At 50.9% G+C, this 26040-nt stretch overlaps 1 protein-coding gene across 1 annotated transcript in view; it reads right to left on the bottom strand.

Annotated features, from left to right (window-relative positions):
* The window catches only part of LOC118880231 (unconventional myosin-XVIIIb-like), a 55643-nt gene extending 29683 nt beyond the window's left edge, over positions 1-25960 (bottom strand). The window contains exons 1-6 of the mRNA XM_036823769.1: positions 25680-25960; positions 15340-15538; positions 13151-13293; positions 12218-12318; positions 11096-11159; positions 2080-2223 (exon numbers count right to left, since the gene is read on the bottom strand). Of these exons, the coding sequence (XP_036679664.1) occupies positions 2080-2223; positions 11096-11159; positions 12218-12318; positions 13151-13293; positions 15340-15370 (483 nt within the window). The 5' untranslated portion in view covers positions 15371-15538; positions 25680-25960. The remainder of the gene's footprint in view (positions 1-2079; positions 2224-11095; positions 11160-12217; positions 12319-13150; positions 13294-15339; positions 15539-25679) is intronic.
* Between the last annotated feature and the right edge of the window lie 80 nt (positions 25961-26040).

Below are 26040 nucleotides of genomic sequence, written 5' to 3'. Positions count from 1 at the left end.
CTTTCTCTTCTTTATTCCATTTAATCCTCACACCAACCCCAGTCTTGGCCCAATGAAAGAGGAGGCCTCTCTGAAGCTCAGAGAAGTTTGGTTTTGAACTCAAATCTGCCTCCCTCAAGTGCCCATAGCCTGCAGTTTTTTCTGGGGGGTTGTGTTGGGTCTTCGTCGCTGCGTGGGCTTTCCTCCAGTTGCGGGGAGCAGGGGCTACTCTTTGTTGCTGTGCGCAGGCTTCTCACTGTGGTGGCTTCTCTTGTTGCGGAGCACAGGCTCTAGAGCACAGGCTCAGTAGTTGTGGTGCACGGGCTTAGTTGCTCCGTGGCATGTGGAATCTTCCCGGACCAGGGCTCGAACCTGTGTCCCCTGCATTGGCAGGCAGATTCTTAATCACTGCACCACCAGGGAAGCCACAGCCTGGAGTTTATTGCACCTAGACCTTCTGAGCCTCAGTTTTCTATTCGGTAAAATACGTTTGCTTCCTTCCACACATCCCCAATCTATAGATGCCTGTGCCCCAACTCTAAACCTTCAACAGCTTTTCTGATCTGAACTGTGCAATGACATCCCCAATCCCCGTCCAGTTACAAAGCTGGCTGATTTCCAAATGGTCAGGGCGTTGAGCATGGCCCACGGCTGATTTTTGGAAAAGGCAAGTGGCATTTGATTTTTCCATGTTTGCCCAGTTAAGCATGTCTGCCCTTGGCTTGGACCAACTGTGGACTCCCTACCTTCCCTAATTCTGACTCAGCATAACTTCTAGAAATGTCCAAAATCAAATCAGTGGACCAATGCAGCTCAAGTGTATGAAAATCAAAAGAACAGGCCACAAGGCCCACGGGTATGGGAATGGCAGGAATAACATGCCAGCATATTCCAAAGAAGTCTGCTGCCCCACAGAGGAATGGCCCAGAATGTCAGCCAGAGTCAACACATAGCTCCAGAGGACAGACCTCCACGAACACGTGTGTCCACTCAAAAAGTAAGTTCCAACTCTATGTTCTGGGCCCAAAGGAAGCCACTCTCTACAGGAAACAGCTAGACAAGGACACAATCACAGTATAAGGTACCATAAGCCCCATGAAGGCAGGAGCCACACTGCTCTCGATATTGACCGTCTCCCCGGGACCTTTCACAGTGCCAAAAGCAATGGCACAAGAGTCTGGTTAGGGAAGCGAGGAGCCTTGAATGCCAATCCAAGGAATTTTACTTGACGTAGCAGACAGGAGTGCGCCTCGGGAGGAGTCTAAGCAGGGAATGGCACACCAGGTCTACGTTTTAGAAAGGAGCCCAGTGGTCACAGTGAGGGTGGAGCCAAGCCATCGGCAGTGACGCTACTGCAACAGTCCAAGCAAAAAAAGGATTAGCAAATACTTAGTCTAAGGTGATAGTAGTAAGAACAGAGAAGTCAGGACAGAAATGCCGTCACAGAAAGTATCTACAGGGGAAGGTCAACGACTGGATAGGGATGGGGGAGGGAGAGGGACGATGAGAACCACTTGGGGAGACCAACTTGAAGCAGGGACAATAAGCAAACAGACAGTTAAGGATGGCGAGCAGGTTTGGGAGGAGAAGGAGAGCTGCGTCAGCTCCAGCGCATATGGTGTGAGCATCGCCAAGGTGTCCAGACAGAAAACATCACCTTTAGTGCGTGGACCCAGCCTTCTCTCCCCCGTTTCAGGGTGTCTCTTCTCAGCACAGTAACCACTAGCTACCTGTGGCTATTTAAATGTACGTTACTTAGAATTTAATGCAATGAACAATTCAATGCCTCGGTTGCACCAGCTGCATATCAAAAGCTCGACAGCCACGTACAGCTAGCGGCCATCCTGCTGGACAGAGAACCTCCCCCGTCATCACAGAAAGCTCCACTGGACAGCGCTGGGGGACGCGGTTTGCTTGAAACATCCAGCCCGCTTCCTTCTCGGCACGCCTGGCTCGGCAGCCCCCCCCCCCGAGAGCAGTCCCAGAGATGTGGAAGATGACAGGCTGACCCTGTCCCACCTCACGGAAAGAAGGGCCTTGTCAGGCACCTGCTGGCGGAGACAGCCGGCAGCCCAGGTGAGCCCGGCGGCAGGCACGTACCTTTGCAGGCCCCCGCCGCACCAGGTGGTAGATGGCTGCCCACACCCGCCAAATGGCCCTCTGCTCGCTCTCCAAAACGCCCAGCGTCTCCATGGCGCCCTGGAGCTGCGCGAAGGCAGCCGCCGCCCTCTGCTTGTCTTCAGGCTGAGAGCAAGGGGAGAGGAAGACAAACGGGCCGTCACGGTGGAGGAAATGCAAACTTGCAAGTGGGAGCAGGGCTCGGTCTGGGGGGAATGGGTGGTCATTTTATGACCATGGTCAATTACCCACGATTAAGCTGGGGAGTACTGACACACAGAACTCAGGCTGCTGGGAAAGTTATAAAAATCATGTCTATCTGACTTTGGAAGGCGACATGATTTTTATTCATTCGTGTGTTCATTCAGTAGATTTATTGAGGCTCTGCACTGTGCTGGGCTCTGGAGAGACAGAGATGAGCGAAATCCAGAACTTGACTTTGAGGACCTCTCAAGCTAGAAGTGGAGAGAGACGTAAAAACAACTAAGTGCGAAACTGGCTAAGTGGGGGACTGTGGGATCTCAGAGGAGGGCCTGGCCGATCAATCCCACTCGAGAGAGTCAAAGAGAATGTCGCAGGAGATGAGACAAGATTGTGATTGAAGTCTGAAAGACAAATAGGCAGAGCTGACCAACTGGATGGAATAGAGGCCTGACGGGCAGAGGGAACAACGGGAACAAAGGACATCTTTGGAGACAACAGGTGCTCAACTGAACGTGGACAGAGAAGCAGGTATTTTTGGAGGTGGGGCAGACAGAGGTGGGGGGAGGAAATAAGCACGAGAAGCTGACCGGTGCCATGGAGGAGGCCTCAAACACAATATTAAAGGGAACAGGCTTAAAACTCCAGCCACGATGGACAAACACGCATCCCTATTTACACTCCTGGACCCGTGGCAGACAACACCAATCGATGAAGATCCCACAGCAAACCAGCGAGTCCAGATTCTTTTCAGGATGTCCCCCCTTGCAGCCCCACCCAATGATCTGCCTCAGCAACTGAAAGAGACCCTGTCTGCCATCCCCAAGGCACGCAGAGGGAAACTGCCAAAGATTTTTAAGCAGGAGGAAAGAGAAAATAGTATTACCAGATGTTTATGGGTTGTAGGGTGTCACTTTTCCTTTTTCAGATTTATGATCCCAATTATGTTTGTTTTTTTAAATAAATTTATATATTTATCTATTTATTGCTGGCTGCCTTGGGTCTTCGTTGCTGTGCACGGGCCTCCTCTAGTTGTGGCGAGCGGGGGCTACTCTTCGTTGCGGTGTGCGGGCTTCTCATTGCGGTGGCCTCTCTTGTTGCAGAGCACGGGCTCTGGAGCACAGGCTCAGTAGTTATGGCGCACAGGCTTAGCTGCTCTGCGACATGTGGGATCTTCCTGGACCAGGGCTCGAACCCGTGTCCCCTGCACTGGCAGGCGGATTCTCAACCACTGTGCCACCAGGGAAGTCCCCCCAACTATGTCTGATTGAATATTAAAATTAGTCTGAAACTCCTAACTGCACACACGCCATCTGGCTAAGGAGACGCGACCCAGAAGCCTGCTGGGTTGAGAGGAAGTGAGCTGGGGATGAGAATTCTTCTGTCAATAATCCTCCAACAGATAATGAGGACCTGATTTGCACTTGGCCTGTTTACAGAGCTTGGGTGATGAACTGTAAGCTGTCAAAGCTGGCAGGTCCTTGAATTTTATGGAGTCCAATGCTTAGAGAGGGGACAACGCTTGCCCAAGGTCACACAGCAAGTTAGTATCAGATACAGGATTAGAATCAGGCTTTCTGACTCCCCGTCCAGGCCACTTGTCCCCTCCACTCAAGCCAATTCTTCTAACTGGGAAAGAAACCTGCAAGGATCATCGACCTACTGGGACAACGTCAATGCATGCAGTGACACTGAGAGATTCGCTGTGGAAACATTTCAATTAATAGCAGAAGCATGTTCCACTGATCCATCATATTTCTGGGGTACCACAGGACCACAAAAACCCTAGCAACGAGGAGCTCAACCTAGCAACTGCAGCTGCTCCGCTGGAGCAAACGGAGGCGAGGAAGGCATCTTACCAACATGCTCTTGGTTATTTATGAGATTTCAAAGTAGCAGAGAAAGGACACCAAAAGGACAGTGGCAACACATTTATTATGGCTCCCACTGTCAGCCATGAGCATTTGACTTTAAATTACAGGCAGACCCCATCATCTGCCACTTAGCTCATACGAACAGAAGAATTAGAAAACTTCCACTAAAGCTTGTTTGCTTCTTTTTCTCTCCTCCCCGCCTCCCCCGGTCTCTGCTGCAACAGAAGACACGGAGGGATGAATATATATGCTTCTGATCTAAAGCAATTAGAATCACGAGGATGTTTACAGTTCCCTAAACTTCTAGGGAGCCAGACGCCTCTGCATAATGCCCTGACAAAAGCCAGTCCTTGCCTCAAAATCACAAAAATAGACATCAGATCAGTGGGATAAATCAACTCACGGCCGAAATGTCTACCAAGAGGAGAATGGATAAACAGTGGGTGGTCCAGCCAGGGCACAGTGATGGGGTACCACGCAGCAATGAAAAAAGATCACGTCACTGATCATGCAAGCACATGTATGAACCCCACAGATTCCACGTGAGACAGAGGAGCCCTGTACAAAAGACCACACACTGTGGATTCTGGTTACATGAAGTCCAGATGTGGGCAAAACTCCCCTATGGGAAGAGAAGTTAGGATGATGACTCAGGTGGGAGGGATGCCTCTGATGGGGTGGGGACTCAAGGGAGCCTTTACTGGAATGAGGAATGTTCTAGATGTTGAGCTGGTGTGGGGCTGCAGGTGCGTGTGAGAATATAATCATCACAGAGTTGTACACTTAAAATTAGTGCTTTCATAAACATCTGACTGTATGTCTCAACTGAATTGAAAAAAAGAAAGTGAAAAAGTAAAAGCTGACTCAGAAGATGCCCAGGCTTTGTCTGATGCAATTAAAGACGCAAGGTTAACCCAAGATGGCAGGTAATTTAGTGCAAAAAATAAAATCCAAAATGTTCTCTCCACATTCAACCGGGCTGCATTTAGAGCACCCAGGAGATTCCGACAATGCAGAGAGAGGCCAGGTTTGGATTTGGAGGCAGACAGAACTGCGTGTTCTCTCGGCTCTGCGTCCCTGCGGTGTGACTGCACAAATCTCTTGCCCTTCCGCTGGAGGCTCAGTTTCCACCACTGTAGAATGAAAATAACAGCCAAACCTCCTCCCAGGCCACTGTGAGGATTAAATGAGTTGAAGTGCGTAAAGCACCAGCACAGTGCCCGGCACACAGTGGCACTCAATTAATGCTGGGCTCGACCCCACGCCTCTGCCCAGGCTGTCAGGCCTTCCAGGGACACCTTCCCTGCTGCTGCACAGCAGTCCCTGGCAAGTGAATCAGGCGTGGCCCGTCCTTGAGGGTCTCCCAGTCCAATAAGGGGGACAGATGTGCAGACAGACACTGACAGCACAGGGTGAGTGCTGGGCCTGGGGGGCTCCAGGGAGCGGTAAGGAGCCGACTTCTGGGAAGAAGCACTGAATGAAGCCACCAGCACGAGCAGGAGAAGCGGGTGCTGGGCGGGCAGGCAGGCAGCGTCTCCTAGCAGAAGGGCGCGGGGCTGGAAGGCATGGTGCGTTAGGTGCCAAGCCCCCTGAGGGGGCACGTGCAGGCCTCTCTCACAGGGTGCAGGGCCGCAGGGAGCCACGGTCTGCAGCTGGGCGCTGCTCTCCGGTGGAGGGCGCGGCACCGGGGGCCTCCCTGGCCGAGGGAACCGGCCCCTGGAGTTCTGCCCCTGGTTATAAGCACAGTCTGGGCCCGGGGTCGCACTCTGCTTCACGGGGATGTTAACCACACCCCCTCCTCCAGGGCCAGGGTGGGCGCCCCTGTGTCTCTACAACCAACCAACCAACCAACCCAGGCCTGGAAGGATTCCCACGGTTCCAGCCCCTGGATCTGGAGCCGGATCTGGGAGGGAAATGCAGAACACTGACTCTATTCATTTGCAAAAGAAACGTGGGTGCCTGCACAGGTGGGTGAACTTGACGGAGACCACGGGGAGGGCAGGACAGGTGTCCAGCCAGAGCCAAGGGCTCCCTTTACCTCAACACTGACGGGTCCACGTTCTCTCTGGGCACTGCAAGTCCATTTAAGGAGGGAGAAGAGAAGGGTTAACTGAGCACCTACAATGCTGCACTAGGTGCTTTTACCTTGTAAGGCAGCTGTGAGTCTCTCCAATTGTCAGAGGAGAAACTGAGGCTCAGAGAGGCTAAGGCACTTGTCCAAGGCCACGCAGCTGGGGAGGGACGGAGCCACTGTACGCCAGATTCTCTACTGAGCGCCCACCCTAGGGGCAGACCGAGGGTCAGGGCGTTGCTCCACCCACTCCACAGGGGGAGGAACTGAAGCTGAGAGAGGAGAAGTGACCCAAGGCTGCACACTGGGGCACATCCCAGAGCACGCGGTCTGCAGCCAGGGCACAGACCTGAGATGACAGCGAGGGGCGAACAAGAGAGACAATGTGGAGTCAGGCCAACCTGGATGCCCTGCTTCTGCCACTTCAAAGCTGTGTGCCCTTAAGCAAGTAGTCTCACCTCTCTGAGCCTGATTACTCCTCCCAACCAACACATGTGATAATAATCCCTTCTGTCAAAGGGTCCTTAGGAGAATCAAGTAAGAGAAAGCTCCTGGCAGAGCCCCTGGCAGGAGGGCCTGATCCCCCATCCTTCTGTCTGGAGCCCATTCCTCCACAGTTGATGCCTGGGTCATAAAAAATAAATGTGCCTCGGGCCAAAGCCTGGCTGCTGCCAGCCAGAAGCAAACTGCTGGGAGGCAAGGATTATTGTTATTATTATGACCACTGCTGCTGGTACTTTTTTAAAACATCAGTCTAGGTTGAGGAAAAATAAATTATGGAGGAGAAGATAATTTGAAAGTTTTGTGATTTCAAATGTGTCCTGGTGCCCTAACAGATCTCAAATAAGTTCCATTTAAAGCTGAAATGTGGGGCTTCCCTGGTGGCGCAGTGGTTAAGAATCCGCCTGCCAACGCAGGGGACACAGGTTCGAGCCCTGGTCCGGGAAGGGAAGATCCCACATGCCGCGGAGCAACTAAGCCCGTGCGCCACAACTGCTGAGCCTGCGCTCTAGAGCCCGTGCTCCGCAACAAGAGAAGCCACCGCAGTGAGAAGCCCGCGCACTGCAATGAAGACCCAATGCAGCCAAAACTAAAATAAATAAATTTTATAAATAAGTAAGTAAGTAAAAGCTGAAATGTGGCAGGCAGGGAGGACGCAGCGCAGGGACAAGGAGGGGAAGCTGGCCATCAGTGAGCGAAGGCGGCCACGGAGGGCCAGCACCACCCCGAGGGCCGGCTTCCCCACAACCTGGCCCCGCCGCTCCAGCTGACAGCCCGCCGGGCCCACACCCTCACCCTGTGCTCTGCAACCACTGCACTGCTGGCTCTCCCCCGCCGTTGCCTCTGCATCGGGAGCTCGGTGCAGCAGGAAGGCTGGCCTCACTGCACCTGCCTAACTTCTCTCACAGTCCAAGACCAGCTTGTACTCACCGCCTCCAGGTAGCCCTCTCTGATACAACTTCAAGCCTCCAGGCCTGCCCATGTAATATTTGGGACACACTTAAAAAGAAGTATTCGATGTTTATGTGAAACTCGAATTTAACCGGGCATCGTGTATTTTTTCCAGTTTTACTGAATTACAATTGACAAATAAAAATTGTGTATTTTTAGGTGTGCAATGTGAGAATTTGATATACATAAACATTGTAAAATGATTACCACAATGAAGTTAATTAATACACCCATCACCTCACATAGTTACCGTTTCTTGGTGTGTGGTATGAACACATAAGTTCTACTCTCACAGGATATTTCAAATGTACAGTAAGTCCAGTATTATTAACTACAGTCACCATGCTGTTAGATCAGTTACAAGATGAATATGGTCTAGGTATCCCGTATTTTTATTTGCTGACTCTGGCGACTTCGGGGGCTTGTACTTAGCAACTCTCATTCTTGGGGTGATTTCCTGACCACCAAATTCCTTCACTGAGTCAGTACCTGATGGCCCAATCCCAGAAAACTAGCCCAGGCTTCTATCAAAGACCGACGAATTTCCAGCTTGTATTTTTGCTCTTAGAGAACAAAGAAAACACTCTCCATACCTGCCAGGTAGCAGGGTGAGAACAGAGAAATACCCTACCAGTTCCCACAGATCAACTGGTCTAAAAAAACAACCCCCAGAAACACACAGAAAAAGAAAGTCACTTCAAACACCTCCTTGATTGGGTTCACACTGTGCCCCATTCCTGTATGCAGACTGTGAACAAACAGGTCAGGCTGGGATGCTCACGAGGGCCTGGCTTGAGCCCTTCTCCTCATCAAAACCAAGAAAACAAACAACAACGCTCTTGCTGATTCAAATGGATACATGTGGCCCAACCTCATTAAAGAAAACCCAGAACTGGGATAGCCTCGCATCCCCTGCCGTGCTGGGGCCAGTCTGGGCTCCTAGCGCCGCGGAAACCAGGGGGAGAAGAGGCATGAAAGAAGAACATACTGCAAGTCCCCGCCCCCGTGGAGGGGGGTGTCAGGCAGGTGAAGCTGGGGGAGCCGCATCACCCCACTCCATCCCACTCCACTCACTGTCGAAACAGACTCACCTACAGTGGTTCTCAAAGCGGGATCCCTGGACCCACAGCTTCGCCATCAACTGGGGACTTGTGAGAAATACAGATTCTCAGGCCCTAGCCCAGACCTACTTAATCGGTAACTCTGTGGATAGTACCCAGCAGAGAGAGAGAGTGTGAGCCAGCCTTACTGAGGTGTAACTGGCAAAAATAAACCACTCATCTTTAACAAGTACACTGTGATAAGCTTTGACATCTACACCCGTGAAAGCGTCGGCACTCAAGACAATGGACACATCCATCACCCGCAAAAATTCCCTTTCATAATCCTCTCTCCCCTCCTCCTGCAACCAAAACCCCAGGCAACCATTGACCTGTTTGCTGTCACAGCAGATTCGTTTGCATTTTCTAGAGTTTCAAATACATGGGATTATATGGTTGTACTCTTTCATCTGAGATTTCTCACTCAGCACAATTATTTTGAGAGCCATCATGTTCTTAGATGTATCAGCAGTTCATTGTTATTACTGAGTAGTATCCTACCTTTATGGTTTTCTATAATGAATTCATCCATTAACCTGTTAATAGACATTTTGGGTAGTTTCTAGGTTTTGGCTAGTACACATAAAACTGCTAATGAACTTCCATGTAAAATAAATTTTGCACGGATGTACACTTCCATTCTCCTGCATAAATACCTAGGAGTAGACTAGCGTGCCACGTGGGAGGTGTATGTTTAACTTTGTAAGAGCCCGTTTTCCGAGATGGTGCACTATTTTCCACTCCCACCAGCAGGGTATGAGAGCTCCAGTTACCCCAGATTCTCACCAGCATTGGTACGATCAATCTTTTCAAGTGTAGACACTCTAGTAATTGTGTAGTAGTTATTTCATCATGGTTCGAGTTTCAATTTCTTTAATGACTAAGGATGTTTAATATACTTTCACATGCCATCTAAGTATCTTCTCTGGGGAAGTCTATGTTGAAATCTTTGGCCCATCTTTTTTGTTGGGTTATTTATGAGTTCTGAGAGTCATTTATAAATTCTGGATTCAAAGACTTTTTCAGATATGTGATTTGCAAGTATTTTCTCCCAGTCTGTGGCTTGTATTTTCATATTAACAGTGACACGCAAAGAGCAGAAGTTCTTAATTTCAACAAAGTGCAATTCATCAATTTGTCCTCTCATGGACTGTGCTTTTGGGGTCATATCTATGAAGCCTTTGCTCGATCCAAAGTTACAGAAATTTTCCTCCTGTTTTCTTCTGGAAATTTTATGATTTTAAGTCTTACATTAAGGTCTATGATCCATTTTTTTTGGTCGATTTTTGTACATGGTGTGAATTTGTGGACTGAAATTCTTTTTTTATGCATGACGATACCAAATTATTCCAGCACCATTTGTTTCCCTGACACGTATGTTTGGAAAAGGGCTTCAGAGTAGAAATGATTCACTCCCCTCTGCCTGGTAAGCTCCTACTCATCCTTCAAAACCCAGGTCAGATGTCCCCTTGGCTAAGAAGCCTTCCCTGACTGAGGCCAAGTAGCTTTCATCTATCCTCTGGTGTACAGAATGTTGTACAAACTCTGGCATTTTTCTTATCCCACACGATTGCATTAATTCCCAAGTCTTTCTCTCTTGATAGGGTGAAAATTTAGGGATGAGGACCATAATCCCAGCACTCAGCACAGGCCTGGCACAGGGGATGATGGTAGGAATGGGGGTGGGGGTGGGTGACTCAAAACAATTTTTAAAATATAAAAAAATAAATAAAAGAATAAACAAGTGAACAATGTGCTTTTTTAAACAACCGAATACCACCTCTCAAGGCCCTACTCACAGGCCCCATCTTCCAGGAAGCCACATTAATCATCAACAATATTTCCTAAGAAAACTGCCACTGACTGATGTAATCCAAGCCCAGTGCTAGCTGCTTTCTGCACATCGTTTCATTTAATCCTGACAACAGGTCCATGAGGCAGATACCGCTAGCTACTGTTGTTATTTTACCGAAGAGGACACAGACATTCAGAGAGGCTAGGGTCCATGCCTGAGGTCTCATATCCAGTAAGTGTCAGAGCCGGGGTTTGAACCCAGACAGCCTGTCTCGGAGACCGCGCCCTTACCTCTACACAAACCACCTCCTGGTTCCCTTTATTAGCACAAGACTCATTTCCCTGACAAGCCCAGGCCCCATAAAGGCAACCCTGCCTCCCCCACGTGACCAGCCCTTGCCAACTACTCACCCCAGTGGCAGAGGGACGAGCCACACAGGGGACCCGCCCATCTTGGCCATGGGGACACAGACACCCACTCACACCCAGAAGGACCTCCTCTTTACCTTAGGCCACACGCCCATGCCGAAGGAGCTGCTGTCTGCCAGCTGGTGCAGGTACAGTTCTGTCCTGGAAACAGAGAAGGGACCAGAAGTAAGGGAGGACCCACCCACACCAGTGGCCTGGCAGGGCAGGTGGGCATCATGGCACGGGGCTCCACACAGTGCCCCAGGTGGCCCCGGGGTCTGCCTCAGGCCCTGGCCCTGCCTCTGCCTCCCGAATATTCCTCACTTGCTGCCCTCAATGGGCCCTTCTTAAGTGAAGGCCTTCCAGAAGCTTCCTTACTCCTCAGTTACCCTGCTCTGAAAACTGGGAGTTTCCTCTCTAATCTGCCCTCTCTCCAAAGGGTAAGGTGCCCCTCTGGCCTTAGCCAGGAGGCTCAGGACAGGTTGGGCCTGCCCTTCAGATGGGGGTGGAAGGCAGGAGACAAATGATGGGGGACGCAGAGGCAAGTTGAAAATTATCACCCCTCGCCTGGGGTGAGCACTCCCTGGAGCTTCACTAGATAGAACCTTACTCATTCGTTCAACAGATGAGGAAACCAAGGCTCAGAGACAGGGAGCCACATGTCCAAGAATTCCCAGGAGTCAGCGAGGGGCAGAGATGACTCCCTGGGCCACCTCCCCCAGAAGGTCCTCCCAGATGAGTCTTGTGGCTTCTCTGCTGTTCCACCTGGTGCCTCCTCGCCCTGAGCTACCTCAGGTGCACCCAAGGCTCTCACAGAGTTTAGGAGCTTCTGGAAGATTTGGGGTCTGCTGTTCCTTGCCCACCTCCCACGCTGCTGTCAGAACCTGTACCAAATGTCACCGTCACAGCAGACATCCACCACCACCCCCCAGCGTGTATAAAGAGCCTTATGTGAATTATCTCACTTAATCCTGTAAGGTCAGCAGTCAAGGTACTATTTCCACTTTACAGAGGAAGAAACGGAGGTTCAGAGCAGGTGACACCTGGCCAGGTTCACCCAGCCCAGGAGCAGTACCAGGCAGCAAGAATCAGAGGCCAGATTCCTAACCACTGGGCCCCACTGCCTCTCAGCTCTGGGCAGAGGCAGGGCTGGGGCCCTGGAGAGCGGAGGCCCTTTGTCTCACTGCCCTCGGCTGTCCCTGCTCAGCCCAGTCGCTCACCTGAGAGCCAGGTCCAATCCGGATAGCATCTGGGAGAAAACCTCGAAATTGCCTTCCCCTTCCAGCTGCCGGGCCACGTGGCTCTTCTCCAACAGCATCGTCTGCCAGGGGAGAGGACAGGCGCCGGTCAGCACGAGGCCCCGCTAGGCTGCCCGCACACCCCCACCAACCCCCAGGCCCACTCTTCGAGGCAGCACCTCAGGCCCCAACTTGGCTGGACGCCTCCAAATCAAAACGTGCCAGGCCTTTGTCTCACTGATTCAGAGTCCACGCAGGCAATCAACGAATGCAACGGGCTCATTCCGATGAAGGAATCCAAGGGTACTAACAATTAACCCAGAGCCGCCCTCCAACACACTCTTATGCAACCGAAGCCCTTAATAACTTGACCCACATGGTGATGCACGGTAGACTTTCAGGGCCGGGACAGAAAGGGATTTATCGTGCACCAGCGAGTCTGGGTATTCTCCTAGCTCCACATACAAACAACCCTTCTAATAACCTAATCCTGTTTTCTGTTCAAACAGAATGTTGGCGGGGGCGGGGGGGGGGGGAAGGGGAGGAGCCAGGTGATTTCAGAGAGAGGAACAAACAGGCCATGTGCCTGTCACACACGGGCTGCCGCAGAAGGCCAGCGAGCGCCTGTTTAATTTCAGCTTACGCTTTTAAGACCCAGCGAATGAGTGGCTGAATTATGTATCTACTCATGAATATTTCATCCCTGTGATACTCCGAGGCACAGATGAGCCGGCCTGCTCCGGGAGGAGATGTCTGGGCACTGAGTGAGGTGGGGAGGAGCTGGCCTTGGCCTGGGGAGTGATGACCATTTAGACACATTCCAGGGTCCCAGCTGGAGGCGTGGGCCCTGCTGAGTGGGGCTGAGGCTACTGCAGCCCCAAAGAGCCCCCTCTCCCTCCCACCCAGAGGCCTCACCTGGAGCTGGGCGGCCGTGACTCGGCCTGTGGCGTTCAAGTCCAGTGACATCACCATGGAGCACCGGGTGGCACGGCGGCTGTGGCCGGTGAACACGGAGCCAAAGGCCCGGAGGACAGTGAAGGTGGCTCGAATCTTCTCCACTGGTGGGGCACAGACAGGGCATCACCTGTGGCCCAGGTGCTGCCACCCCCACCTCTCACAGGACCCCATTCTGGCCCCAGGCCCCAGCAGGGGCCCCTCCACTCCCCCAACTCAGCTCTAAGCCACACCTCTTACGCTGCTGGGCTGGCCCTGTGCTGCAAGCAGGGAAGCGGGGTGAGCAAGAGTGAGCCCAGAAGGGGAGATACACACACCTAGGATTGGTACGATCTGAGTGACAAGGGCTGCCCTAGGGCCTCCTGGGCCTGGTGGAGTCTAGGAGGAGGGCAGAGCATTAACATTCTTGGACCTGCTCTCGGGGAACGCCCATCACAGCCAGCTCAAAAAGCCCAGCAGTCCCAAGCTTTTTAACATAACTATTTAACAAGCACCCACTATGTGCTAGGCACCTGGATACAGCCTAGCCTGACTCCCACTCCCCCAACACACACTTTCAGCAGAACTACATTCTTGGAGGGCCTCTCCTTGCTGTATCCCCAGCTCCTAACAGGGCTCTAACCTGGGCCAGGTGCAGAACAGGTGATCAATAAAGCATTGGAATAACCCCAGTGGAGAAGCAGGATAGTACAATGGTTAAACAAGCTTGAATATGGCCTCTCCCCATTGTTAGTCACCTGAATTGGAGCGAATAAATTAACCTCCCTGTGCCTCAGATACCCCATCTATAAGATGGGGGTAATAATAGTACTTACTTACCTCATGTGGTTGCCACAAAGACTAAAAGATTTAATAATGTAAAGTGCTCAGAACATGCTCCAAATGTGGTGGTGTTAGCATTGTTTGTTATTATTAGAAAAGCAGTACTGCCTGGGCCATATATTCTCAGCAGGGGGAATACTGCCCCCAAGAGGGCAGAAACTGATTCTTGAGGATGGGGGCAGTTTTCCTTCCTTATGTATAGAATAGAGCACAGATACACACACACACACACACACACACACACAAAGACACACACATGTCTGTGTGTGTCTGTATATATATACACACATACACACACACTGCATAAACAAATATATGGTGAATCTATGGCATTAACTTTTCATGGTGGGAGACGATTAGGAGAAAGAACAACTAAAAAGGCTCCTCAAAGGGGCAACAATACATTGAGAACACTGGCCCAGGGGTAACAGCTCTGGAGCCAAACTGTCTGTGTTTGAATCTCGGTGCTAGGATGTATGAGCTGTGTGGCCTTGGGCAAGCTGGTTAACCTCCCTGCGTTTTAATGGCCTCATCTATAAAATTCAAATAGTAATAATGTCTACCTTATAGGGATGTTTTAAATAATAAATAAGTTAACCTGCTTGGAATAGAGCCTGGCGCGTAAGTCCTCAGCAAGCATTTACCACGATCCCCATCAATATTGTAATTATTATCACCAACTGACACTATTTTTTATTGAAGTATAGTTGATTTACAATGTTGAAACTCTTTCTTTAATGCCCAGCTCAAACATCATTTCCTCAAGGAAGGCCCCCGGCCCCTTCTCTGTGCTCCCTCCGCCTCTCCCCTCCCCAGCTCGGCCAGCAAGCGGTGCAGAGCATTGGAGTCTGGCACAGATGTGCAGCTGAGTCTCCCTTCCGGCTGTCAGTGCCTCCTTGTCTTTGTTTTTACTTATCGGGTCCTCTGCACAGTCCAGTGGGCTGTGCGCTGCACAAGGACACCACACCTAAGGGCACAGCATTTATATCAGATAGCCATAGGCCTGTATACTTATTAGGATGATGGCCCAGAACATGGTGGTCAAGTGTTTGGTTCTAACAATGTCAATGCGTGACGACTGTTCCACATGTGGCAGTGAGTGTCTTAGGCAAGGAGTACCTGTTTCTAATTCACACAAAAGTACCCAACAGACTAGGGGTGGCCCTGCCCAGAAGCCAGCACAGGGTCTGCACACAGGTGCTCAGTGAACGCTAGCTGAGCAGATATAAGAAAGAGCCGCCCAGCACCCCCTCTGACTCTCCCTTCCCTTCCCCCACGCCACCGCCCCCACCACGTCCCAGCTGCACGTCACCTGGAGACCACTGTACCTGAGACCCTGCCATCCACACTGCCTGCCATCCCCACCAGGTGCTCCAGGACCTGCTCGCAGCAGGTGGTCTTGCCAGCACCGCTCTGGCCCAGGGCCACGATGCTCTGGTCCCTCTGCTGGCTCAGCAGAGCCCAGTACGCCCGCTGGGCCAGGGAGCCAACGTGGGCGGGTAGGCCATCCCGGCAGCTCCTGGGCACCTGCAGGAAGAGCGCCGGCATCAGCCTTCCCACCCAGCCGGGGCCCAGGGAGCACTCCACAATGCTCCAACCCGGCCTCAAGCCCAGATCCACGTCCATGCCTCCCATCCTACTCCAGCCTTGTCAGAGACGTCGTGCATTTTTCTGGGGAGAGCCCAGCCTGGAGATCTAGTCCTGCCACTGGCTCGCTGTGAGTCCTTGAGCAGCCTTGGACCCTGCTCTGAGCCTGGCCTCTTCTTCAGCCAATGAGAGGCTTGAACTAAAGCTGCATTAGCTCATGGGGCTCATCTCACTTGCTACACAAAGGACTGGATCGTACCTGTCTGAAATGAAGCAGGTGGATAAAATGGCTCAATTGATGAGTGACGTCTGCCATGGAAACAGAATGGGGCATGGGGGAATTGGCGGTACGTGTGCTATGTATTTGCTATAACAGATTTAGATACCGGAAGCCCCTTTGACTTCATTCATTCATCCATCCATACATTCATTCACTCAGTAAAAAAAAAATTCATTGAGTGTCTACTACATAGCAGGCACTAACCCAGGCACTGGGGGCACTACACTACTCAAGGCGAGTAAAGGAAATCTCTGCCAACCGTGAGGAGATATCATTATACACCTATTAAGATGGCTAAAAAACCTGTTTTTAATTTTTTTTGACACACTACCAAGTTCTGGTTAAGATGCAGAGCAAGTGGAATTCTCCCACAATGCTACACAATACAGCCACTCTGGAGAACAGCTTGGCAGCCTCTTTTACAGTGATACGTACACTCGTCATACAACTGAGCAACCCCACTCCTAGGTATTTACCCAAGAGAAATGGACATTTGTGTTCACCAAAAAACCCTCTGTCACTGGTTATATTGAGTAGGTATTCAAAATCATCAACAAACTAGAAACAACCCAAATGTCCCTCAACTAAAGAACTAAGATAACCAACCACCCTGGTTTTAGCACTGAAAGTCCCATGTCCCAGAAAAACCATTCCCTCCCACGGAAACCAGGACAACTGGTCCCCCTCCGACCAGATAAACAAAGCTGTGCAATAAACTACAATAGAATAAAAGAACTAACGGCTCACAGCTGCAACAATATGGGTGAATCTCAAATGCGCTGTGCATTGTGATAAGTGGAAGAAGCCGATTCCAAAGGTTACACGCAGTACAATCCCATTTATATGACTTTTCAGAAAAGGCACAACTAGGGAAAAGGGACAAAAGAACAGATTAGTGGCTGCCCAGGGCGGGACATGGGGGAGGGGATGACCACAAGGGTATGGAGAACTTTTGGGGGTGATGGGAACTGTCCTGTAATTGATGGCAGAGACAGTTTCACAACTATACGTGTTTGTCAAAAACTTACAGAAGTGAACACTAAAAAGGGTGACATTAACTGTATGTAAATTATACCTTAATAAACCTGACTTAAGGCAAAAAAAGCCCTGCCTGTAGAGCTTGCTTTCCTTTGGGAGAAGACAGATGATAAAAAACCAACTAATTAAATTATACTGAGCGGGAGTCATTTGAAAGCCATGAGCTTGGATGAGATCACCAAGGAAGTGGGCGTTTAAAGAGGGAGACAGAAGAGGTGTAGGGATGGGGCACCCAGACTTGGAGAGATCAGGGACCAGCAAAGGATGCTGAGAGGGAGGGCCAGCGGGACAGAAGGAAAACCAGGAGAGCGGAATTCCTGAGCTGCGGAAGGGAGTGATGGCAGGAGGAGGGAAGGACCAGCCCCTGAAGTGCTGCTGAGGGTCAAGTCAGAGGAGGCCGGAGAATTGTCCACTGGGCTTGGCAGCATGGAGGTCACTGTGACCTTGACAAATGTCTGCTTAGCGTGGTTTTCAGGGAGAACGGAAGAGGGCGGTGGAGGTAGTGAGGGCAGTAGAAAGGCACCAAAGGGAGCAGGGAAACGGGCCTGGCTGGAGGAGGACCTTGGAAGCCCAGGATGCTAAGCGGGTGACAAGTGGGCTAGCATCCACCCTCCCAGTGGCTTGGCAGGACCAGGGGCACAAACTCCGGTGTGGCGGCCCTCCCCCTCCCCGAACCCCCAGCCTGGGGCTAAGGAGCACCCCCAGTGCACTGTTGGCCTTTCCTACCCCGAGGCCCCCAGGAACAGCAATGAGTCCCCATCCTGACACAAATCAAAAGGCTCACAGACCTACTAGAGAATGGACCTGAGGATATGGGGAGGGGGAAGGGTAAGATGTGACAAAGTGAGAGAGTGGCATGGACATATATACACTATCAAACGTCAAATAGAGAGCTAGTGGGAAGCAGCCGCAGAGCACAGGGAGATCAGCTTGGTGCTTTGTGATCACCTAGAGGGGTGGGATAGGGAGGGGTGGGAGGGAGGGAGATGCAAGAGGGAAGAGATATGGGAACATACGTATATGTATAACTGATTCACTTTGTTACACAGCAGAAACTAACACACCATTGTAAAGCAATTATACTCCAATAAAGATGTTAAAATAAATAAATAAATTAAAAAGGCTCAGCAGGACCCCAAACCTGGCAAAGTAGGACAAGCCGCCACACTGGCTGGACACAGCCTAAGGGAACGCAGCAGGCAGGGGGTCCTGAGGTCCGAGCCTCGGAGCCACCTCCCGCTTTGGAAACATAAAGTTCAAGGGCCAGGCTATCCCAATCGTCAGCCTTCTCAGGCCTGCAGGGGAACAGGGAGGATTCTGCAGACCCAGGCCCCACAGTCACACACAGGTACCCCTGCATGCTTGCACACGGGCATGCTCAAGGGCACACGCACCCAACAGCTGCAGAGGCCTCTGCACACAGGTGTGCCCATCTACACCCCATGCAGTCACAGCACACTCACCCCAAAAGAGGCCTGCACCCCCAGGCACGCACCCAGCTCCCAGCCACCCGGCAAGCCCAGACCCCCAGTGAGAGAGGCCCCCAGCCCTGCCTGGACCCCTCCTAGCCCATCTTCAAGGAGGCCTCAGTCCCAGCCTCCCCGCAGGTCTCTCCTCCCACCTGGTGGCCATTTGAGGAACCAGAGGGGACTCAGCCAAAGACAGAAGGCAGCTGTGGGTGTGGGAGGCAGTGTGACTTGAGGGGGACCCACGCCCACCGCAGGGTTACAGGGGCTTAGGGGGATCACGGGACTCAAGTTCCTCCTACCAGGTTGGGTCCCAATCCCCGCACTTTTAGGCTCTTTGACCCAGGCCGTGTAGCAGACGCCGCAATCGAGGACAGTCACGGTCGAGAGAACTGGGCTTGCGGAGAGACCTGTGACAAACACCACTCCCAGGGGCCCCTAAGGAACCAGAGCAGGCTCTCGGGGCCTTGGGCTGCAGTAACAGAAGCACAGCCTGCCTGGCAACGGAAGGGAGAGTGCAGCGTCGCCCTTCCAGGCTAATGAGAACCTACTGTATAGCACAGGGAACTCTACTCAGTGCTCTGTGGTGACCTAAATGGGAAGGAAATCCAAAAAAGAGGGGATATATGTATATGTATAGCTGATTCACTTTGCTGTACAGCAGAACTACGCTCAAATAAAAATTAATTTTTTAAAAAAGGTGCCTTTTGTTAGGTTAATGTGGTGACTTTTGGAAAGCCAAATATATATGAGATGACCCAAATATATATATATATGTATATATTTTTTTCCCTTTCTAGATTACCAGTTTATTATAAAAGGATCTAACTCAGGAACAGCCATATGGAAGAGACGCACAGGGCAAGGTATGGGGAAAGGGGTGCAAAGCTTCCATGCTGTCCCACCTGGCACCTCCCTGTGTACACCAATCCAGAAGCTCTCCAAACTCTATTCTTTTTCTTTTTTTAATAATTTTGAAGAACTTTTTTTAAAAATTATTTATTTATTTATTTATTTTAGTTGTGTTGTGTCTTCGTTTCTGTGCAAGGGCTTTCTCTAGTTGTGGCAAGCGGGGGCCACTCTTCATCGCGGTGCGCGGGTCTCTCACCATCGCGGCCTCTCTTGTTGCGGAGCACAGGCTCCAGACGCGCAGGCTCAGCAGTTGTGGCTCACGGGCCCACTTGCTCCGCGTCATGTGGGATCTTCCCAGACCAGGGCTCGAGCCCGCGTCCCCTGCATTGGCAGGCAGACTCTCAACCACTGCGCCACCAGGGAAGCCCCAAACTCCATTCTTTTAATTTCACTGAAGCTTCGTTATGTAGACAGGATTAACTGATTCAACCTCAAGCCCCTCTCCCCTTCAAGGGGGTGGGGGCGAGGGTGGAAGAGACTGAAAGTTCCAATCCTCTAATTCTGGTTGGTTCCCCTGGCAACCAGCCCCTTCCTTAGGGGCTTTCCAAAAGTCACCTCATTAACACAAACTCAGGTGTGGTTGAAAGGGTTTTGTTATGAATATCAAAAGACACTCTTATCTGGAAATTCCACGGGGTTTAGAAGTTTTGTGCCAGGAATGAGGGACAAAGACCAAATATATATTTTATTATACCTACTCCCTAATACTAAATCTTACTGCTAATAAGGTAAGTACAATTAAAACTATAGTGAAATACCATTTTCACCTATCAAATTGGCCACATGGAAAAGTTTGATATTACTCTGCGTTGGTGAGGATACTGGGGAACAGGCAATCTCATACACTGCTAGTGCAAGTATGAAGGGCAGCATCTGCTGAAATTTTCAATGCATATTTCCTTTAATCCAGCAAGTCCACTTTTGTGGGCAATTCAGAACCCTCTCTAGAATAAGGGTCAGCAATTTTTTTTTCCAAAAAGGGCGAAAATGTAAATATTTTAAGCTTTGGGCCACGTGGGAGATGGCCAAATATATATTTTTGGTCTGAATGACCAAATATGTATTTTTCTTCATAAATCACAATATTGCACCCAGCTCAATAAAAATCTCCAAATGCTTTGCACATCAGCTGGCTTTGACAAGTCTTCACCTCTCCCCCCACCCCCTTCCTCTCTCCCTAAATCATGCTCTGAGTGTTTCTTGAAGAAATAGAAAAATCTTGGCTCCTCCAGCACATTGCCTCTCCACTCTCCATATCTGTGGTTGCCTCACTGACCCAGGTTGGCCACACGTCCCTTGCCAGCCACCTTACAGCCTGGTGAGATCCTGGACCTCCCAGATGGGCCTCCTGGCCTAGGGATGACCAGTAATATTTCTCTCAAATGCTAGCATCTACTGATCTGTAGTTGGGGACTGCCTGGAGTGTTGTATTGAGAAGGATCCTGAGCTATGGCTGAACTAGCAAGAAAGTGTGTGGTGATTGACTAGCAATGTCTGCCATGGGTGCAGGAATGGTTAGGAGTGGTGCCTGTGCCAAGTATTTGCCATTTCCAGCCTGGGGCTTCCCCTGCCACAGTGAGGCAAGAGGCTGGTCAGTCTTTTGCTGGGAGGCTCCCCTGACTGCTCCATCACAGGGCTGTCTTTCTACCCCTGCTCCCTTGCTACCTGGAGTTTTGCTGTCTAATACGGCAGCCACTAGCCACATGGGGCTATTTCAATTTAAATTAATTAAAATTAAATTAAAACCTCAGGGGCTTCCCTGGTGGCACAGTGGTTAAGAATCCGCCTGTCAATGCAGGGGACACGGGTTTAAGCCCTGGTCCGGGAAGATCCCACATGCCTCGGAGCAACTAAGCCCGTGCACTACAACTACTGAGCCTGCGCTCTAGAGCCGGTGAGCCACAACTACTGAAGCCCACGCACCACAACTACTGAAGCCCGCGTGCTACAGCCCGTGCTCTGCAACAAGAGAAGCTACCACAGTGAGAAGCCCTCACACCACAACGAAGAGCAGCCCCCGCTCGCTGCAACTAGAGAAAGCCCACATGCAGCAACAAAGACCCAATGTGGCCAAAAATTAAAAAATAAATAAATTTATTAAAACCAAGCCAAACAAAAAAAGCTTCAGCTTTTCAGTTGCACCAGGCACTTTCCAATGTTCCACACGTGGCTAGTGGCTACCATATTGGACAGCAGAGATACAGAACATTTCTATTATCGAAGAAAGTTCTGTTGGACAGAACTAGACTAGATCAGGGTTTTCAATAGGTGGTGATTGTGCTCACCCATGGACATTGGGCGATGCCTGAAGGCAGTTTTGGTTGTCACAGCTGGAGACGGGGTGCTACTGGTACCTACCAGGTAGAGGCCAGGGATGCTGCTAAACATCCCACAATGCTCAGGACAGTCCTCCCACCACAAGGAATTATTCAGTCCAAATGTCAGTAGTGCTGAGGTCAAGAAACCCTGGTCTAGAAGAATCATGTCAAGTGGAGAGGAGCGTTAAGGAGAAGAAAGGGGCAAAATAATCTTGCTTCAAACAATAAATAGATGTGATATAGAAAGAATTGAGAAATGAGTCACCCACTGTTGACAGAAGAATAGAGAAGTCATTCCTGGACCCATCACCACTTAGTGGCTCTGTGACCCCAGGCAAGTTCACTAACCCTCTCTGATTCTCAGTTTTCTCCTCGATAAAACTGGAACAGTATGATGCCCCCCTCCTGGACTGTCAATGGATTAATGAGATAATGAGTTTGAATAGGCTTTGTTATCTGTCCCTGTGGAACAGTGTTGCATAATTGGCTATCTAGCTCACGTTGTTTTATTAGACTAGACTAAATAAACAAGTCTCTGGCAGCAAGGCACCAAGTCCCACTTTCATTTCACTCTACATGACCTTGAGTCACTTAAGCCTCTAAATCTCACTTCCTGATCTGTAAAATGGGGCTAATCACTCATGCCCAAGCTCACAGCAATAACCAGTGTGAAGGAGACATTTATCCCAGTAAGCAACCATCTCTCTCTCCTCAACTCGACAGCTAATCTGGTTGCCGTCCATGAACTGAAATTCAACCCCAGCTGGTACCCAATAAACAGCTGAAATGCACGCAGCAATCTTTTATGGGCGGAGATGAATTCCCTTGCACCCCGGACCTTGAAATCCCTGACTCCTTGAGCGTGAGTACTGGCCGAGTATTTGGTAAATCCACCTCACCGATACTCGAAGATCTTTCCTTTATTGCAGAAAAGTGTACTTCTCAAAGTAATTAAGTAGCAGGGAGAAGCAAGTGTAGAGCAGGAAAGGAAAATTACGGAGCTGGGTGAGTCATGCTGGGGCTGGGGGAGGTGATTCAGGTGAAGCTGATGTTGAATTCTGGGTCCTTCAGAATGAATGTGTACGTTGTTGTGTACGTGTGGGGTGAGTTGTGTGTGGTGTGTGTGTGTGTGTTGTGTGTGTGGTGTGTGTGTGTGTGTGTGTGTGAGGGAGAAGGGAGAAGGGAGGAGAGGGGAGGGAGAGGGAGGGAGAGGGGAGGGAGAGGGAGAGAAGGGAAGGGAAGGGAAGGGAAGGGAAGGGAAGGGAAGGGAAGGGAAGGGAAGAGAATTGGAGAGACTGACTTCTGCCTTGATGGTTATGAGATATCCTAGCAGCTCTCATCCCAATGAGCTTGTTTGTGTAATAAAGTTCATTTTTGTTGAAACTAGAGCTGAGATTTAATCCTTTCGTTTGAGGCTTGGAGGATGATGGTGGAGAAGGTTTTGGGGGTGGGGGGGGTAATAGGAAAAATTGGGTTATTATTCCTAAAATGGGGAGCCCCAGGCTGTTCCCTGAGTGCCAAACTTGAAGGCAGGGGCTGTTCTAAGCCCAATGCCGTCACTGCAAAGCTGTGTGTCCTTGGGCAAGTCGCTAACCCTCTCTGTGCCTCGGCTGCCCGATCTGTGAACATGTGAGCTGGATTTGACAGCACCCAGGGGGCCCTCCACTTGCCGACTTTCTCCATTTTTCAAATAATTCAATTTCACATAGCTTAAATATTAAGGATACCGTGAAAAGACACGGAGGAAACTTAAAGCATGTTACTAAATGAAAGGACCCATCTGTAAAGAGTATGTACTGTAGACTCCAACTATACAGCATTCTGGAAAAGGCAATACTGTGGAGACAGTAAAAGGATCAGTGATTGCAAGGGGTTGGAGGGAGAGGGGGATGAACAGGCAGATCACAGAGGATTTTTAGAGCAGTGAAACTACGCATAGGATTAACATAATGATGGATTACATATCATTATGCATTTTCCAAATCAAATAGAATATACACCACCAAGAGTGAACCATCACAGACACTATGGATTTGGTGATAATTACGTGTCAGTAAGGTCATCAGTTGTAATAAACATCCACGCTGGTGGGGAATTTTACCATGGGGGAGGCCCTGTGAACGTGGGGACGGGGGTTGTATGGGAATCTCTGTACCTTCCGCTCAATTTTGCTGTGAATCTAAAACTGCTCTAAAAAATAAAAGTTATTAGTTAAAAACATTTAAGGATATGCCATATACCACAGTCACCATACAGCAACTAACCACCTGCTTAAACCAGCCCTATTCAGACAGTCGTTTGTATCTCCTAGGTAAACCAGGAGCCGCTAAGGGCTGTGTCATCAAGGCCTAGAAGAACCTAGCCAGAGTTCCCATCCTTTTGGCTGTGCCGGGAGGTTCTGTCCTGGCGTTGGGGCCTTCTCATCTCATCTCACAAAGCCCCCAGAAGTGCTTGGTCTTGCCCCTGGCTGAACACGGGCCTCATGAAATTTTGCAATAATCAGACCCTAACAGAGGACAGTGCGTGTTTGTCCATGTCTGTGATACCATGAGTTTTGACAAGGTGGTGCTAAGCAGCAGCCCCCTGGGGTTTTGTCGGCTCCCACAGAGGGAAAGGCGTTTTCTCCAGCTTTGGTGGGCACCAGACGTGCCCATTCAGGTTTGAACCTGTGAATTTCCGGGCCCCTTCCCCCAAGGACCTGCTCAGTAGTTCTGAGATGGTCCCGGGAATCTGCATGTTTAACACCCACCCCACCCCCACCCCCGCCCCGTGAGGCTGGTCGAGGTAATCAAAACGACCCATCCTTGGAGAAACGCTGCCCTGGATGTTGAATCCTGGTTGCCATCTCCAGGATGGTCTTGCCAAGGCCCTCAGGGTTTAGAAGGGCGAAACCAAAGCTCAGATCCCGGAAGGGACTGCTCCGAGGTCGCAGAGTCAGCGGAGCCCAAACTTGGCTATTCAAGGTCACCGGGCCTATGTGCAGGTGCCACCAGACATCTGCACTGGTGACATGCAGCCCCTCCAAAGTCAGGAGACCCTCCTCCTCCGTCTCTCTCTCTCTGTCATTATTTTCTAGAACTCATCCACAGCCTAAACTACACAGCGTCCCCTGGACGTATCACCCAGATACAGGAGAGCCTGAGTCAGTAGCAAAGACAACCCTGAGGGAACCACGGTCCTGTCAGACACAGGAAGCCCCAGCGGGCCCCTCGGCCCCCCTGAGCCGGTGCACTGAGCGGGCCAGGCATCTGCTCGGCCGGCCGCAGAGTGAAAGCAGCAGCTCAGTTCTCCTGGCCCGGCGGGTCGAGGCCAGACTGGAACCGACTGGACTTTCCCTTCCCGGCCACCTCTACGGAAAAGCCTTCCCAAGGCCATGGCCCTGAGGCCTAACTCCAGGGAGGGAGCTCCATGTGAAGACACAGCCCCTCCCCACTGTGCCCACTGCCCACACCACCCACCGAGGCCTGTGCCACTTCTCCATTCAAAGAAATGCCCACAACGGCGAGCCAGAGAAAACCCCTCCTCTCGGACAGAGGATCAAGTCAGGGCCACATGAAACTCAAACCTCCATCCACCATCCCCCTTCCCGCCCCATGCTTATTTGGAAGAAATGGAATAAAAAACCATTACAATCAAGGCTTAGACTCAACAGTGTTGGAAACGTGAAAGGGGAAGCGTTTTGGCTTCCTGACCATCAACTGACACCCAGTTAAGCAGAAACCACTGGTAGCTGAGGGAAAATACGAACCCCTGCCGCTGGCGGCTGAGATTCCAAAGTGAAGGTTATCTCATGACTCTAAATATATTTAATAATTAGCAAACAGCTGGGGCCTGACCAGGGTGATCTTTAAAAGTATCCCCTCACCCCAGCGTTTGGTCATAAAATCCTTCCATGAAACACTCTTGTTTTCTAAGCAGGCAACCAGCCAAAGGGAAGAGGGCTCAGAGGCCGAAAGGCCTGAAATAGATGGCAAGACCAGAGGCCACCGCAGCCCCCAAAGCACATTCTGGAAAATTAGGCTTTTCTGCTCACAAGGCGCGCACCGTCAAACCCAGCCCGACGGTACCTTCTCCAGCCGGTGCTGAGGTCACAGGATCCACTCCGGTCCGAGGGGTCTCCCCAGGTCCCAGCGCAGAGACCCACCAGGCCAGGAGAGCAGGGACAGAGAAGAAATGGCAGCAGCTCCCCGCCCGGCGCCGGCACTCACATCCCCTTCCCTGACTGCTCCTCTCCGTCCTCCCCCACGCCAATGTGATAGCAGCAGCTGAGTGGACAAGTCATTTCTAAAATTAGCCGCTGAGCTCCAGGTCTGGACAGGAGGCAGCAGCCCGGGGTGGCCGCTGACCAGGCAGTCGGAGCGCATGGACGTATTTGGCGGTGCGGAACAGGGGCGGGGACAGCTCCCGACGCCAGCGCCTTCGCCCCCG

This window comes from Balaenoptera musculus, chromosome 14 (assembly GCF_009873245.2).
Source record: "Balaenoptera musculus isolate JJ_BM4_2016_0621 chromosome 14, mBalMus1.pri.v3, whole genome shotgun sequence".
Classification (NCBI taxonomy): Eukaryota; Metazoa; Chordata; class Mammalia; order Artiodactyla; family Balaenopteridae; genus Balaenoptera; species Balaenoptera musculus.
The sequence above is the reverse complement of the archived record's forward strand: the minus strand, read 5'-3'. Positions and strand labels throughout refer to the sequence as shown.